General features: G+C 34.6%; 1 protein-coding gene across 17 annotated transcripts in view; it reads left to right on the forward strand.

Moving 5' to 3' along the window:
- The window catches only part of pio (piopio), a 217669-nt gene that overhangs the window by 110257 nt on the left and 89218 nt on the right, over positions 1 to 18194 (forward strand). For all 17 annotated transcript variants that reach the window (XM_067776750.1, XM_067776758.1, XM_067776751.1 and 14 more), the window contains 2 exons: positions 6927 to 6976; positions 13299 to 13347. In XM_067776750.1, coding sequence (XP_067632851.1) covers positions 6932 to 6976; positions 13299 to 13347 — 94 coding nt within the window. In that variant the 5' untranslated portion in view covers positions 6927 to 6931. The remainder of the gene's footprint in view (positions 1 to 6926; positions 6977 to 13298; positions 13348 to 18194) is intronic.

Genomic DNA, 18194 nt, shown 5'->3' on the forward strand with positions numbered 1-18194 from the left:
ATGAACTTCAATTGCCAAGTCTGAAGTTCCTTCATATTTACAAACCCAACATCTTGGTTAATTGTGGCGATGTTACTGGAATGCATAAGCTTGTGGGAAACGCATCATCTATATGAAAAATGTCATTGTGTCGCGGCCTTTACAAAACAATCAAGCAGCAGCAAAACTAGCAGAGCTGCGGGCAAAACTGCTGCACATGTATTTTGGCCTTTAACTCCATAAAATAAACTCAACTGTCTTCGCTATCGATTTTACTATTGGCAATTTGAAATGGCATTTGGTTAATAACGAATAGTTTGTCGCGGGACGGAGCTGCAAGTAATGTAATAGTGACGGGCCATGCTGCTGCTTTGTTGGTAGACAGCATTCTGAAAAAAATATAAAAACAAGGAAGCAAATGTTCAAATAATAAAAAATAATGTAAAAAATTTGCAATTTTGCTGAATTCGCTACCAGAGATGCCACTTTTTCTTAAATTGAATAAATTCTTAACAAGCATTGTGTCAAAATTACAAATAGAACCGATCACCTGATTTTTAATTGACTATTGTGATCTCATTCTGTATCTCTTTCTATCACCAGCTGAAGATAGTCGGCCCAATGTGCCACCATATTGAACAGCCTGTCAAAATGCTAAAAAGTAGTCATTTTGAATATCCTGTTAGGCAGTTGACACACTTGTTTTATCCACAATATTAACAAGTGTTGGTAAAAAACCAAGTTAGTGAATCTCTCAATTGGCAATGAAACCAACGGCAAAAATGTCGATTTCAGAAAAGCAGAAGTTAGTGAATCGCACTAAAGTTATTTATATAGAGTATTTACCTGATTAGGTCGGCTTTAGTTTCCAGCAGTCTTAAACTAGTGTACAGTTAGTTGGTTTGACTGCGTACTAATTATTCGTTAGCTTCACTTTTCCATTGTTTAAAAGTATATGTGAATAGAAAATTCTCACGAACACATAATACAATTGTAATAATCGTATCAATATCATAAAACCAAAGCCTCCCAAGGGGTAATGAATATTATAAATAACAGTTAAGTGGAAGCCACAACTTGAACGATTGAGAAACGACACAGATCTGGTATTGTTTAAGCTTTGCTTTGACCTTGTTAATTGTACATATAATTAATCTGCTTCACTACGTTGCACTACTTTAATATGGTTATATATTTATTTGATGTTTAAACGTGAATACTCTGCATCGAAAAAAGGGTGAGTGGAATGACCCTTGTGGCATTTGAGGCACAAGTTTTTTGGAAGATTTGTGGTGATTGTTTTAATGTCACGTACTTTTTTTTGTTAACAAATCGAGAACACGACAATAAAAAATTAGTAATACTTAAAAAAAATTGATAACTTTTCGATAGCAAATTGATGATTTTTTTTAGAGAAAATCGATAGATTTTCTACAATAAAACTTTTATGTAACAAATCCATAACCTGCCGATAACAAATTGGTAACACTCACATAACTTATCGGCAAATATTTCATAACAAATCGATAAATTTTTGGTTAACACGCCGATAACAAATTGATAACACTCACGTAACAAATTTGCTAACTTCTCGATTACAAATCGATAATTTTCTGACACTTTATTTATATGTTTGCGATCATAAATGGATAGCTTTCTGTTAGCTCATCAATAACATTTGTCATCGATAGCAAATTTATGACACTTCGTTAAAAAATCGATAACTAGGCTACACCTGCTCGATAGCGCACCTAATCTGCTGTCTGTTTTCGCTCATCTCAGCTCTACAACGCACATTGCTCTATCATTATGCTGCAATGTGGAGACCACTCTTACGCCTACATTCTGAATTCCCCTTTACAGTGTACCACTTTCAAAAGCTTTGCTTACTCTTACAATTACCCTACGCTTACATTCTTGGATTCAGATTTCTCAACCTCTGTGTAGCAGGACCACACCATTATCCATTGTTTGGGGGTAGTGCACTAAATGTTTAGTGCATTACTGTTTCATTAGTATTACATTATATTGGAAAAATTTGAGTGCGAAAATTTTTTATGCATTAAGCTGAAGCTGAAAATATATTCACTAACAGCTTTTAAATTTTAGTGAACATTTTTTCAGCTTCACTGCCACTACAGCTGAGTGAGGCTGACATTTTTTGCGTTACCACTCAAATGTGAGTGAAGGCTGGTGCATTAATGCACTACCCCCATCTCTGCTCAATACACAGATTGAAATCATCTGCCAAAGTCAAGGACTCAGCAAAAACTTCTATGTAAATAGGTCTTTAAAAACTAAGTATATGTCTGAAGTAGAAGGGACAACAATTTTTTAACGTTTTTTGTTGCTTTTGAAGCTTGTTTAGCTAAGGTTAACTAAACTTTGGCAAAAATTGTTATTTTGCATATCCAAATGAAGAAAAAAACCGACAACATCGCGCCTTAACTTAAGTGACAATTTTCATACACTTTTGTTTGAACTTTAGAGGAATTGCTGAATGCATCGAAGGCTTTCTCCGATTGATCAAGAAGAGATGCAGCTAGAACAATGGGCATGAAAAAAGAAATCCAACGTCTATAGAAATATTCTTTATTGGAAATGCACAACAAAAGATAGCTTAGATATTTGTAGTTAAGTTTTTTTTGGTAGATATTTCCTTTATTTTTTTCTACTTCATCAAACTATTTAATATGCAAATTTCGTATTGTTTTCAAAGGGAAACAAGCGCATAAAAAGTTGCTACATCTAAAGCTTTAGCTATCGGCTGGTGGTGGTGTTGATAACCCAAACTTGTTGCCAGTTTTTTGGTCGGTGCGGTCAAAGTCGTGCTTTATGCTACCAAAGAAAGAAATTTGATTTGCTTGCGATTGCGCTATGCTTATTGTGTGTTTTAGCTTTTTTATGTTGTAAAAGTTGAGGTGAAGAAAGTCAGAAATTTACATAGAATTTGTGTGTAACTGGTCTTTATTTAAACATACGGGTACTTACTTTTGAATGTTGTTATTAGCCCATAAGAGAAATATTCATAACCTTTTTTGGTAGACACGTAAAATACTTTTTTTTAGATTTCATTGCAGAAGCCTTTAATGTTTTACGGAAGTTATTTTGCGAAGCAATACAATTTTTGCAAAAACGTGTACTCAAAATATTTACTGCATAATTTTTAATTTGTTTGATATATTTATGCTCAATTTCGATATTGACGATTAGGTTATACGTTTGATTTAATGCTGATTTTAATTTGCTGATGAAAAACAACTAGAGCTTCTCAAGGTCTACTTGTGACTGTGGGTATATCGCGGAACAGATCTTATATGAACCAAAAACTCAGTGAAAAATTTTTTTTTATTCAAAATAAGCAGATCATACCCTTAATACTAGCTGTGTTGTTTTGAAAGACTATTGTCGTTTTATTTATAACCAAAGACCGTTTATAAGGTAAGGCAAAATAATAATCTTTCTCCAACTCCAAACACTTATAACTCTGTACATAAAGGACCTTTGATACACAAACATAGGCTTTCAATGCAGACTAATGTTATAAAAAGAAATAAAATAGGATATTCAGAGCGTAAGATTCCCGATGCGAGGGTGGATCAATATTTGTATTTACACTGAACGAAATATCACAATGTAAAGACCACATTTCGTCATGTTAAATGCAATGTAAGTCAAAGATTATCAATTTTCTAGGGAGTAATGTTAAATTAACGTATTTCAGGTCAAACTTACAGCAAAAATGTTGATTTGATAATGTCTCGTTTAACATTACAACATCAATTTTCAACGTTAAAACTACGTTAAAAGTTATTGATTCTAAATGTAATTCCAATATCTTTGTTTGTATAAACTTTTACGAAACTATATGAAACTAACACAATTTCCAAAATGGCTTTCCTTTTTATAAATAAGATATAGAAAAATAATTGACTGGTTCTCTTTCCCGGTAATATTCATTCCTGCGATGTTATAACTCTACCAGCAAACAGAGGCATTTGTCATTTATAGCTTCTGCAAAAAAAAAAATATGTTTAACTTCTTGCCTCTTCCTCCTTCTCTCCATATTTGACCCCAGTCTCTCCATCGTAATTTCTCCCTTAAAAATTTCCGATATTTCTTTCCTTTACTCCCACTTTCTTTCCTCTCATGTTGGCCCTGATTCATTAAGATTATTTGGAATAGGTTGGACTGGTCCAATTCCCGGAAAATTTTACCAAAATCGGTCCAGTCGTTTAAGAAGAGTTCAATGACAAACGCACGTACAGAAAAACTATATATATCGGCTTGTCCGAATAGAAAGACCGTTACTTAAAACTTTTGTTTAAAAAGACGTATGTATCTCAGGAAAGGCGCTAATAAAGTCCTTTCTTATAATACCGGTTAAAAAGATTGTAACTGAAAAAATTATTTTGTTTTCTACATAGCTTTGATATTAACTTAATTTATTTGCTTCTTAAAATTCAAAAAAGATATAAACAGTTAACGCAGTATATAGATTTATGTGTCTTCTATATTATAGTTTAGTATTTTAAGTAGTAACGAATTGTGAAAAGAAGTTAAACTAAATTTAGTTTATATCTCTTCTGTCAAACAACTTGTTATTTCAATTACAACCTCCTAAGACGGCCTCCTGAGATACGATTTTATTAACTTCACTGATATACGACTTTATTGACAGAATGTGTGAGATACTCTCTTTTTAACAAAACTTTCAAGATACGACCTTTCTGGCAGAATAGATCGATATATAAATTTCCACTTTAAAATAAAAAGCAAAAAACAATCTGCATTTAAAATTTTTTTATATCTAAATTCTACATTATTGCTTTATTTGTGCACCGTTCAATATAAACAAAAATTTGTAACTTGTGTTTGACTATTATTATCGGTCTTTTTTGTGTCAAAATAATAGTCCTTTAGGATTTTGAAATATATCGCAGCAGTGAAGCTTGCAAAAGTTTAACCCCTCATGAGAAGCTAACTCTGAGTTAAAAAGATAACTTGCCCTTCTGCAAATGGGGCCTTAGCAAAAAGCACTTTATTCACAACTTAGAAGGAGTTGAGGGTTTTACTATATCGCATACCTAGCTTAAAGCAGCGATGAACTCAGAAAAGGGGAACACTGACTACCACTTCCATATCATCAAATGTAGCAGTGCTTCAACAACAACATAACTGCAGCAATTAGTAAATGCAGCATAATGTTCGGTACAATCTGCCAAGACATTGGCTCTTAAATTTCCACACAGTATAATAAGAACAGTTTTTTTGTGTGGTATGCGAACACGTTACGACCACACCACGGCGGCCGCTGAAATGTATTGATATCGATCACTTTTGGAATGGCGAGGACCGTGCTTCAGGTGTCTAAGCCTTTCCGTTTTTTTCCATAAGACTGTACATCCGTATTATATATATGTATGTTTTCATAATTCAGTAAATGTTTTAAATTGAATAATGCCAACTACACTTACACTTATGTTCAAATTGGCTTTCAAGTTTTTTTTATTTTTATTAAATAATTACCTAACAAACCTAAACCTTTGCCATATTTTATTTCAAGGATGCGATTTCTTTGGTAACAGCGAATCAGTGTAATACTTTACGTTCCAGCATATCATGTTTACTATTTAGATATCCATTGCTTTAAGTATACTCCATCTACTTTTTGCCTTTTGGCGATTTCTTTGCCTTTGTCTACACAAATTAAATTTAGGTCAAATTATTTTGTTTACCAATTTATCTTAGTCGAATAAGACCAGCAAAGCCAGATTCCTTTGAAAGTTAAATTGAGAGCCTCTCAGTTTATATATGTGTATATTTATTTGTGTTTTTTATCAGGAATGTAATTTAGTATCTAAAATTTATTTATATACATTATTTGATATTTTATATTATAGACAAACTGTGAACTTTTTGTTGCTACTACAATTTCTACAGCTTAAGCATTATTAATTTAATTTAACGCTTTGTATACACAAACAGTGCTCAGTATTTTACTACAGTGCTTTACTAGTGGATCTGATAGTTTTCAATTGGAGTTTTAACTGGCTTACAAGGAAGAATAGAATAATTTTGGTATTCAATGTTAATTTTAGTACTAGACTCCAAAAAAAAAGAAAGAATTGTAACCGAAGTTTACCACTTGATTCTACCAAATATCCGAACACTGGTCAAAAAGTAATTATAACGAAATACTCAAGCAACGAACTTTATATTATTCTCTTTGATTGTATGACGAGTCAAATTTGTGTTTTGTTTAAGATTGCGCTTTAATATTTTTATTTGTTAATTAAATTTCATTTAGTATACATACATGCACAAATATATGTATTTGTTTAATGTTTGAATCAAAATATGTGGATGCTGCTAACACTGGCAGATATTTCAAAAGAGCTGCGTTTGGCATTTATTAAAAATACATTATAAACCACTACGAGTCAGAGCCAAAAACAAACAGCTTTATGCTTTTTTTCTTGATCGAAGTTACTTCAGCTTTTGCGTATAAGAGGGTAAAAAGCAGCTTACAAGCAGCCCAAAAATTCAATGAACCGGATATCAAAAACACATCAAATTTTGGCGTTCAACTCAACATGACTATGCTGCATACAGCTGGGTTTGCGAATGCTGACAATCAAGTTAGGCATGCGCATATTGCGCTTAATTAATCTCTGTTGAGTCCATAACCATAATAAATAAACGAACAATGTTTCTTGACGTAAAGCGTAGGTGGTTACGGCTTTTGTCTACACAAATATTCAGTAATTTCAAATTGGCAGAAATATTAATTATATCTGAAAGTTAGATAATAATAGTTTAAGCAAAATAAAACATACACATCAATGTACAAACATACATAGCTTTAAATAAGCGACATTTCTTCCCTTGCTTTTGCTCTTATTAAGTGCGAACATTTTTACTAACAAGCATTTTTTTCTTTGCAGCAAAAATGAAGCCATTCACACATATTTTCTACGCGGCGCTGCAAATTATCGTAAGTATTAATTTATAATATTTTATTAAACAATTTTCTTTGCCAAATATCTCTGAAAGTCAACTTATGATAAATTAAAACTTAGCGATCAAGATTAGAAAATAAAAGAAAGTGTCGAGGGATGCGATGAGAGGCATTTTGTTTTTGTATATCTCATGCAAGTAGCCTCCACGGGTACCTTCTTCCCCACGCTAACAAAATTTAATATCAATCAATAACCAAATCAATCACCATCTATGCATTGTTCATTGCCAAATTTTTCAACATTGCTGGGGTCTAGAACTAACCCGCATAACAATTACTCTTTGTATTAGTGGAATATACCCGAATTTTAACGATTAAAAAATCTGTTTACAGTGGGAAGGGTTACAATTGTTTTGACGTAGCCCCGAAATTATACCGAATTAAATCCCGAAATCATCCCGAAGTTATTCCGATATAATCCTTTGATGTTCCCATAAATAAATGGAAAAAGGCCCCAATTACAAACAGGCCTCGATCACAAAAAAATTCGAAATGATCTCGAGATGGTCCTGTACATATTCCCGAAATATTAAAGATTCTCAAAATGATTCTGAAAAAAGTTTTGAAACTAGCTCAGAACAGTCAGAAATCGGCCTCAAGAATAGTACCGAAATTATTACGAAAACCATACTGAAAATCTCTCTAGGAGTTTGACAGAATTATTCAAAGTCAGCTCAGAAACGATTGTGAAAAACAACCCTAGACTAGTCAAACATTGAGCAAATGTACAATCCCGATAAGATGAAAAATCAAAAAAAGTCCCGAAAGCATATTAAATGGGTTATACTATTGGTAAAGGTTAATATTCTTAGAGTTACAATGATTAAAAAATAATTGAAGATGGTCATAAAAATTATTAAAAATAACTATTTCCATGAAGCGTAAGATCTTTGGTTTTTTTTTTCAGAAAAAAAGTCAGTTTATTCTTTATGACTATTGGTTATCTGTGTGTCAAATTGCATCCAATTTCATTCTGCCATTGTGCCACAGATACATATGTTTGACATCCCAACGTTTAATCTTCAAACTTTCACATTTATGATATCAGTAAGAATTTGTATATACCGGTCAATATACAAACTCTAGTAATCCTATAAATTGATCGTAGGTTATATATGTAAGTGGCATCCCTTCGACACATTGGAAACAATGATAGGTACAAAGGACAAGATTCCAACCAAAAGTTAGTAAGGAGTTGCATCGCGGGTTTGGATAAGATGTTAAATAACTAGTCAAAATGGGGTAGGAGGATAAGCAGAAGATGGAGATGAAGAAGAGGTGATGACAGGGCGAGGAAGGCAAGGAAAAGGGAAACTGAATGAAAGAGGGGGTGCTGGAGATGGCGATGGAAAGAAGCACATAACTGCATGAAAAAGAGATCAAATCGGTGCCATGGCATTATCTAGAGTAAATTGTTCGGCGATATTTGATACGTCCTCATTTGTACGCTTAACATGTGAAATTTAATAGCTTTTTGTCTTCCAAGTGACTTGTTTCTCAATTTAGCTATTGCTATTACGGCTAACAGATTTGAAATTCACTATTGCCAAATTAGTTAAGGATATGGGAAGACTTTTGCGTATCAAATCCGTATCCTCCAGTACTAGAACCTTCTGATACTAGCCCGACTACCACGTAAATGAATTATTTGATCCCTTCTGTAATTTTAGTCGGCTCTTACGACAGGTGTACTATTCGCGAGAATATTCTATGCCTCTTAATCTCTTGTAACGTTTACGATTTAGAACCTTCCATTGGCGCAATTTTGGGTAGTTTTATGATGAGAAGTCGCCTTATTCCCTTAAATTGTGTACACCTATCAGCAGCTCTAAAAGTAACCGCGTGTTATAGCAAAATATCTGGACCAGTCATACAAGTGATTACCAAATCAATCCCGTTCAACTAACTTATAATTTAGAGTTTCTCTAGCTCAATGGTAAACCTCACACACACCTTGCGATATGATTGCGTCATACACATATTTAGCAGATGAAGCTTTGGCAAATATAAATTCCTCACCATGGGATGGATTAATCAAGAAAACTCGCATGCTCATATCAAGTTGCTCTCAAGACGGTCGGGCTAGTACCTTAAAGAAGTCAGTTTCGTGATCAGCTGGAGCAACATCTGGCAACGCACAATCAATGGGTAACCAACTTTCAAAACTTTTGGGGAGTGCCTTCACCGCCACAAAAGGAAGAAGAACATCAAAAATAATAAGAAGAATAAGAACGATGGTGATCGCACTTCCGTCGAATATTCGCCAATTTCAATTCATTGCCAATATTGTTACAGGAAAAATTGCTAAGCGGCTAAGAATTGTGGCACTAAACAAAGCGAATTGATTGATACCACTTTATTAGCTCTTAACGGTTTAAATGGTTATACCCGTCAAACAAATCTTACCAGTAGCTTCTTCGTTGGGCTAACTGGTGCCAATTGGCCACACCAAGGGAATTTAAATGTTCTCCACTTGGTACTTTCAGCGGGGTGGAGGCCGCCCTCTTTCTCTGACCTCATTAGCGGGTTCCAAAAAGAATACTTATTTGGGCCGAGAATAATATATAAATATTCCACACAATTACGATTATAAAGCATACATATAGAAATAGTATGTAACTAAATGGTTAACAAAGGAATAGCAACAAAAAGACAATACTTACAAACCATTTGCAAAATGAGTAGCGGGGCATTCATATGGCTGACTGATTAAAGCATCTGCCTTTTCACTAATATGAATGTACTCGAGTTCAATACTCAGCTCCCGAGAAGCTAACTGATGAAGAAGTGAAATTCAGAAACATGTTCTAGTAACCCTCGCCGTTTGTAAACTTGGAATTTTTCTCTAATATCAAGAAGAAAGCTTCTGTTTTACAGCTTCCCAATATATTTTTGAATACACAAAATATGTACATATATATTTATTAATATTTTTCCCAAAAGTTCAGGAGGCATAACAAGTACATGAATTTCAAGGAAAGTTTATTATTCACTATCGATGAAGTTGTCGGCAAAAAGTGGCACACAGTCAATATATGCACATCACATCGAACTTAATTTCTTTGCCATTTCCATAACCAACCTAACCTCAATGGGTTTTCTATAATTTTTCTTGCACAGTAATGGAAAACGCCTTTAGAATTGCTCATATTGACCTCTAAGGGTCAGTAGTACATAAACAGAAATTCAGATGCATGCACGAGCTTCAAGATACCAACTGACATAAAAAGACCGTTAGGCAGACTCAATTCTTCCAATGCACTAAGCAGTTGCATCGCAATTGAATCAAATAATTTGTTAGTGATACATACATATTTGTACATACATACATAAACATCCACATCAACCGCATATAACGGTGCAATGGTTTTTCGACAAATTCTTTAATACACCACTACTTAAATACTAATTTTCCTCAGATTGCGGTAATTTGGCGAAAGTGCCAACAACGTTATTAGGAAGCAAACGTGGGAATGCAATTTATTTAATAGAATTTCTCTCCATAGCAAATGAATCTTTGGAAGTTTTAAAGTTGCAATTTAGGACTTTTATTGTTTTTAATGGTGTCTAAAAGTGTAAGGTGAAAATTGGTTTAAAGAATTCGCTTAGTTTTTGGGTACTGGCATTTAATTTAAAATAAATTTGCTCAATTACCGTAAGCACGTTGAGTATGTTGACATATTAGCTATAGAGTAAAGGGCTTTTCAAAATCCAGTAACTTCGTTTAGTATTGAAGAGGAAGCAGTAACAGGGTGCATGTAGTGCAGTGTAGGGTAAAAATTGTCACATTTGTTTCAAGATACAGACGGGAGTGACCTTGATAGTCCCAAAACTAGTTTGAAGAATATGGTTTCAGACAGAAGACAATAATAAGGAGGGAAATATTTTTCGATAACCCTCTAAACTTTTTTGGATATATCTTCTTCCATCTCTCTCTACATGTCTCTCTCTCCACCTTTCCTTCTCCGCGTTTTGTTTCTTTTTATCTGATGTGTTGCCATTCTGACTTGAATATAGTTATATGTTCCGCCGTCAGGATTTGTGGTATCGATTACGTTAACGTTTTCACGGTCTAGCAATTTAGAGAGATGTTCTTCGTCACTCGCCATAGTTTCCAGCCATTATTTCTATCGGCTAAAATCTATAGCTCCCAGCACTCACATTTTCTGTCCCTCGTCTTTTTCTTCTACGTGGAAATCAGCTTCGGGAGAACCTTCTCAATGTAAATTTGCTTTATTTCACTGTGCTGACTTTCCTCCGTGCGCAAAGTGCACACATCAAAGATCAACGACCCTGTGTTTAAGTTTAGTTTTTGGTATTTGGTCAGAAGACAGTAAGTGGCTTAAGCTGCGACCTGGGAGTTCAGATACGAATATTTCGGGTATGGACGAATTCAATGAACGTCAACCAGTGATGATGCATTGTGGAGGCAGGATTTTCTAGGTCACTAAGCATGACTTCGATATCATAGCGGAGGTAGCCGATCACGACAAAAATGTTCTTCACATCGCTGGATGACGATAACAAAATTTATGAATAGCTATTGCTCCTATGTTAACAGATATATTTAAAAAATACTTCGTAGACAATAAATTACGCTGGAACATATCATTTAAAGTGAGAAAACATTAAAAAAAAAGCAAACTGTGAAAGATTTAAAAAATTCAAAAATGAACATATCTCACCTAACAACAGATGTCGCAGTGTTGTGAATATCAATTGGCACGAATCAGAATAGAAGTAGGATTAATGAAGACAAACAAAAAACCGCTGTGGTGGCTGAATGGTTATAGCAGCGGAGCCTAAACGTTGCCGATGAAGGAATTTAGCAGTTCCCGAAATGGATCTATACAACGAGCTTTGGCAGTTGTCTAAATTTTTTCTTTCTTTTATTCTAATTTCAAAATTTTTTCAATTAAGAAAAAATTTATCATAACAATAATAATGATAAAAAATTATTGTTAGGCCTTGAGCTCGATTCGAACCCGCCATCATATCTCACCTAAAACACTATTTTTTGTCCTTGTATATCAATTGTTGTCCATGATAAACCGAATTTATTTTTCTGGTTTACCGTTAGAAGCATTATCTATTTTAACAGCATCCAGCGCAGTCTTTAGCGCTGCAGGTACAATTGTGGATGCCAACTGTCCCACTGTGCTTCCGAATAGCAACAGTTCGAAAGTATTCATTGAGCCTAAAGTGCAAAACTGACGATTTTCGAGAATGTCTCCCATTCTCACTTCAGGGTAACTTCTTAGCAAAAGATACTTTCAGCTTAAAAGAAAACAAATCGATTAATACTTATAGCCAGGGTAGGTTACGTTAGGTTAGGTTGAACTGGTCGGTCCATGAAGACCTCACATAGATTGCATGAGTCCGTAATGTTACCAGCAGTTTGTTTGAACGACCAAACTGAAAAAGCCTATCAAAAACCAGGACCTATGTTATAAAACAACTCCGTCCTCTTGGCAAATACTAGAAGTTTCCCAGGACTTAAGCCACTTGCTGCTTATAGATCTGACAGCTGTATCAATCCCAATAGCTGGAGTCTTAGCCTGGCAAGCGCAGGGCATAAGCACAAAACGTGGTCGATCGTTTCCTCCTCTAACCCGCAATTCTTATATCTGCTATCACTGACCAAGCCTAATTTAAAGGCATGAGAAAGCTGTGCCCAGTCAAAATACCTGTCATTAGTCTACAGTCCTCTCTTTTTAATGATAGAAGCAACATTGTTAGTCTAAGGTTGTAAGAGCTACACATAAACCACATTTCCGCTCTTATGGAAACTTATGTTGTTTTCTTTTCTGAAAATAGTTTCACCCGCTACGTTTTTCTCAGCTCTCCCGCGAACTTGTGTGTTCATTTCACGAAGTAGCTTCGACTAAATAACGAAAGTGGTCTCATTACCTACAAAAACAGCCATTTTGAATAGCGCCAGCTGACCAGTTCAAAAGTTAGAATGTAAGAGTGCTACCTGAGGGTAAATTTTTTTCCGGTTTTATTAAGTACGATAGACGCCTTAATATACATGTATATGACAGATAGGTGCACAATATTCTGTTTCACTCGAACTTAGACCTCCTTACATCTTTTAATTTTTTCGCTGTAAATAATATCTCTGCTAATACTATAATTATGGTCCATAAAAATATGCTTTAAAACGCGATAGTGCAAAGATCACTATTTAAATACTAAATAAATATTATATGCTCAATTTAATAGTCAACGATTATTTTTGTGATTTTTTATGCATATGGAATAAAAAGTTACATATTTATTTTTTGTATATTTCCAGACAATCGCCACTTTGGTATCACATGGTGCCCAAATACCAACAGCAACGAGTAAGTAAATCATTTATTCAGTGCAATCGATACTCCCGGCTATTGAATGCTGGTGATAAAATCAAAAAGTGAATTGACAATTTAATTAATTATTTTGCATATTAATCTACATTGATTGGCGAATGGATTTTATTAGTCGAGTATAACATACACACATACATCCGAATTTTAGTATTTAAATATTTTGAAAAATAAATGTAGGAAGTGAATGGAAAAGAATTTTAAGATTTAATTTAACTGTAGCAATAAGATTGTATTATAGGAAAGTAAAATTCAAACAAGTCAGCAAAGAGCCAGCACCTTTTCTCACTGTCAAAAGAATGCTTTGAAATCTACAACGATGTTTTCAATCTCCTTTGCGAGGTCGCTTTACTTTATGGTAGGCAGAGTACAACGAATCAAAAGGTATGCGTTCATAAGACGATATTTTGTCGTAAAAGTATGGTATTTTTCGAACTCTTCACTAAATTCTTTTTAAATTTTTGGCTGGTATTTCCCGGCGTTTTACGATTTCTGCGCCTTGAAGTTGTCCCTCACTTCGTCAAAATCGGCCAATTCTACAGCAAAATCAATTTTTTAAGAAGGTTTTCGGCTTGCTAATTATGTAAGTTTTTTCACATCGAGCTCAAGAAGTAAGTGATAATTATTTGTAATTTTTTGTTATCATAATTATTTTTGATTGTAAGTTGTTTAATTAGAATAGAAGAAATACATTTTTACACAAATGCCTTAGCTACACTTAGGCTTATTACATAATGAAGAATACAACTCCTATACGAAGCCCCGGCGATAAAATCTGTACTTATTTCAAGAGTGAATAAAAGCGAAACTTATGAATATATCCATAAAGTAGCGGTAAAAAACTAAAACAGCAGTAAAAGCTGAAACTATTATTATTACTTTTAACACAAGGACATATCGACTTATACAACAAAACCTGGACTAATTTTTTCCATAAGAAGCAGGCATGGTAGAATATTCAATTTGGATCAACTTCAGGATCCCTTCGGGAGCATTTTAGGTATCATTCCGGGGAAGCTTCAAAACTTAAAATTTTTGGACAGTTGTAGCATCCTTTAGGGTACACTTCGGTATTTCTTTAAGTATAATTTCGGGACAGAATAAGGTTAACTTCAAAACTATTTTGAAACCATTCCGCGACAGTTACAACAGAATCACATCAGAATCATTTCGATACTATTTCGGAACCGATTGTGAACTATTTCAGTATAATTTGGAACTCTTTTATGATCCTGTAACTAGCTCAAAATTGTTCCGAATGGGTCCCGAAATAGTATCGAAATGATTCAAAAAATAGTTACTAACTGTATCCGAAAGGATGCTTCAACTGCCTCAAAATTGTTCCAAAACAGTCTCCAAATGACTTCAAAGTTTTTCCGAAATGATATGTTTCACGAAACGTTGTCGAAATTAGTCCGAAAATAGTTCAAGAATATAAGCTACAGTTCCATCCACTTCAAAATTGTATCGTCCGTCAGTCCTTTACTCCCTAAACGACAAAGGTGGCACTAAGCTCCATATTAGCTGATGTAAACACGCATCCCCCTTAACTGAATAACACTCTTAATTGATTGATCTGGTTTATCTTCTTCTTATGGAAAGAAACAATAAGTCCATATTTTCTTGCATAAATCGATGTGTCCTTGTTTAAGGAAAAAAAAAAAAGATAAGTCCAACGTGTGTTGCTGTTTTATTTTTCTACCGCACTTTTATGGATATATTTATAAGTTTCGCTTTTATTCACTCATGTATTCTGATTTCTGACTGGGCACTGCTTTCTGGCGTCAAATGCCTTTAAATTAGGCTTGCTCAGTGATAGCAGATGTAGGAAGTGTAGGTTGGAGGAGGAAACGATCGAGCACGTTATGTGCTCGTGCCCAGCGCTTGCAGGGCTAATACTGCAGCTATTAGGAGTGATATAGTTGTTAGATCTAGAAAGAGCAAGTAGTTTAAGTCCTAGAAAGATTCTAGTAATTGCCAAGAAGGCGGAGTTATTATATAACATGGGTCCTGGTTTTTGATAGGGTTTTTCAGTTTGGTCGTTAAAAACAAACTTGTGGTAACACTACGGACTCATTCAGTCTATGTGAGTTCCTCATGGACCGGCCAGTCCAACCTAACCTAAGCTACCAGCTCTGACTCAGATATGTCGTCATGCTTTTGATTCTGTTAAATGTTCTATGCTACATTAATTTTTTGTATTGAAACTACCCGTTATTAAGCACTGAAGGGGTTTGATGTTTTTGAAGTGTACCATTTAAAAGTATGCAATTTGGTATTGATTTATTGGTGAAATACAATTCATAAAGGCAATCAATTACATGTAGTCCGCCTTTGAACACAAAAATTAAAAATTGTCATTGCACGTTTTGTAATTTAACCGACGACATATGAGTACAAAAACAGTACACGGCTAAGTAAAAATGTAATAAATGTAGCTGCGGTGCATGAAAGTGAATGTACGAACACACCGTTAAAAGTAAAAAAAACAAGAGCAAGACAAATAATTTGTGTAAAAAAAATTACAAAATTCGGCAGGAGCTTTGAGCGTTGCAGACACGACTTGTACGTCCATTGATATTATTATTGTAATGTACATGCACTAAGACAGTGGTGCACAACGACGGTAGTGCTTTGAATGCAAACGAAACTTTTTTTGTATTAGTATGTGTTAACATGGGTAATGTTTGAACATTAAACTCACGCATGAGATGTTTACTGCTTCAAGTACAAGCAAAGAGGATAAATTGAAACGAGAGACGTCTGTCTGCTTCACGTAGCCGAATGCTCGATGTTTTCTATAAGGTAAACGCTGGTTGGTTTTTTTTGGCGAGATATACATAAAAAGTCTTCTACATATTTTTGTGGCCTATTTGTGTTTACTTTAACGATTGTATTTAATAGCTGTGTTTTTTTTACATCTATATACATATACGCCTAAACTTTATATGGACTGCTAAGCGATAAACTTTATCTACACTTCTGAAATTGCTGCGCAGAAAATTAGTACTCTTAAACTTCAATACGCATTATACTCAGATGCAATATGTGTCTATGTTTCACGTCTACAAATGGTGTGCGTCCACTATTAACCGCTACCGATTCAGCTATACGGTATACACTAGGGCGGGTCGATTTAAAAATCGCTCATAGCTCTGTGAAAATCGTATTCTAGGGATCAAAATAAGAAACTTTGCCGAAGGAACTATACCTCTAAAACGAATTCTGATGCCCCCCCCCCCCTTTGGGTCGAACTTTTGGGTAGGGGCAATTTCAATTCTACCTGCTGTGTCTTGTGGTGGCTTAAAAAAAATAACACAAGCAATTTTACGATCAGCAATTGTGTTACAGTGATACCTTCATCTTTTAAAACGGTTGAATAAAAAACCCACACAACTATGTTTATGACATGCAAATGCACCACAGTGATGCCTTGGTTTTAAAAGGGGGTTGTAAAAACGCTAATTTCTAATAATTTTTTTTTAATTTCTTTTTTATTACTAAGTTAAATCCATTTTTTTCATTTACATATGTTTTGACTAAATAAATTTCTAAAGAGAAAAATAAACTCCAAAAAAAAAAAACATAGGCATTTCAAAGTGGGATTTTTCAAAATTTGCCCCTACGGCCCAAATGGGGGACATCAGAAATCGTTTTAGAGGTATGGTTCCTTCAGCAAAGTTTCTTATTTTGATCCCTAGAATATGATTTTCAAAATTTGCCCCTACGACCCAAAGGGGGGACATCAGAAATCGTTTTAGAGGTATGGTTCCTTCAGCAAAGTTTCTTATTTTGATCCCTAGAATATGATTTTCAAAATTTGCCCCTACGACCCAAAGGGGGGACATCAGAAATCGTTTTAGAGGTATGGTTCCTTCAGCAAAGTTTCTTATTTTGATCCCTAGAATATGATTTTCAAAATTTGCCCCTACGACCCAAAGGGGGGACATCAGAAATCGTTTTAGAGGTATGGTTCCTTCAGCAAAGTTTCTTATTTTGATCCCTAGAATATGATTTTCACAGAGCAATGGGCGATTTTTTTGCCTCCCCACAAATCGACCCGGCCTAGTATACACTATGAAAACAGAGGTGTGTGTCTCCGCTTTGCGGTACAACATGTTCTGTAGCTAGTTATTTAACCACTGCCGCTAGATGGGACTCGTAAACATTATCTAAGTGTGGATAAGCATTTTTTTACCTGCAAACCTAGACGTATATACGTGTAAAAAAAAAACACGGCTAATAAATAAACTAATTCTTTTTCCAAAGAGCACAATTGCACATGGTGACTACATCGCATGAACAAATGGGAGGAAATTCACTCATAGAAAATATTCGGCATACATTTTTTGATATCCAGCGAGTTACTCGCCACTCGTAGTAAACTGGTGGCTCTTATTCTAATTTATTCTCTTTGATACAATCCAAAAACAGAGACAATTTAAAGTAGAGATGTTGCAAACTTCACAAAATTGTAGTAGGACACTTTCACCACTCACCAGAGCAGAATGTGTATTTATTCTTAAACGATTATCTGTTCAGAATTTTCATTTTTGTATTTAAAACTACAATCAGTGTATTTTGTGTGCTTAAGTTATGTTTAAAATTGTGCTAAAGTTTGTAGTGTGGTTAAAGCATTCTAATAGAATTTTTTTTACGTTTCGCTGCTTTACACTGCAGTTCGCGCATTCAATATCTGTATATTCTAAGCTCTTTGCTAAAACTGACTGCTTGCTTAACTGAATCTATGTCTCTGCATTTACACGACATGTAGGCGAACGCCGAAAAGTTTTCCGATGATCTACAAAGCTCTCGAGTGCATCACT

This window comes from Eurosta solidaginis, chromosome 3 (assembly GCF_040869045.1).
Source record: "Eurosta solidaginis isolate ZX-2024a chromosome 3, ASM4086904v1, whole genome shotgun sequence".
NCBI classification, from domain to species: Eukaryota; Metazoa; Arthropoda; class Insecta; order Diptera; family Tephritidae; genus Eurosta; species Eurosta solidaginis.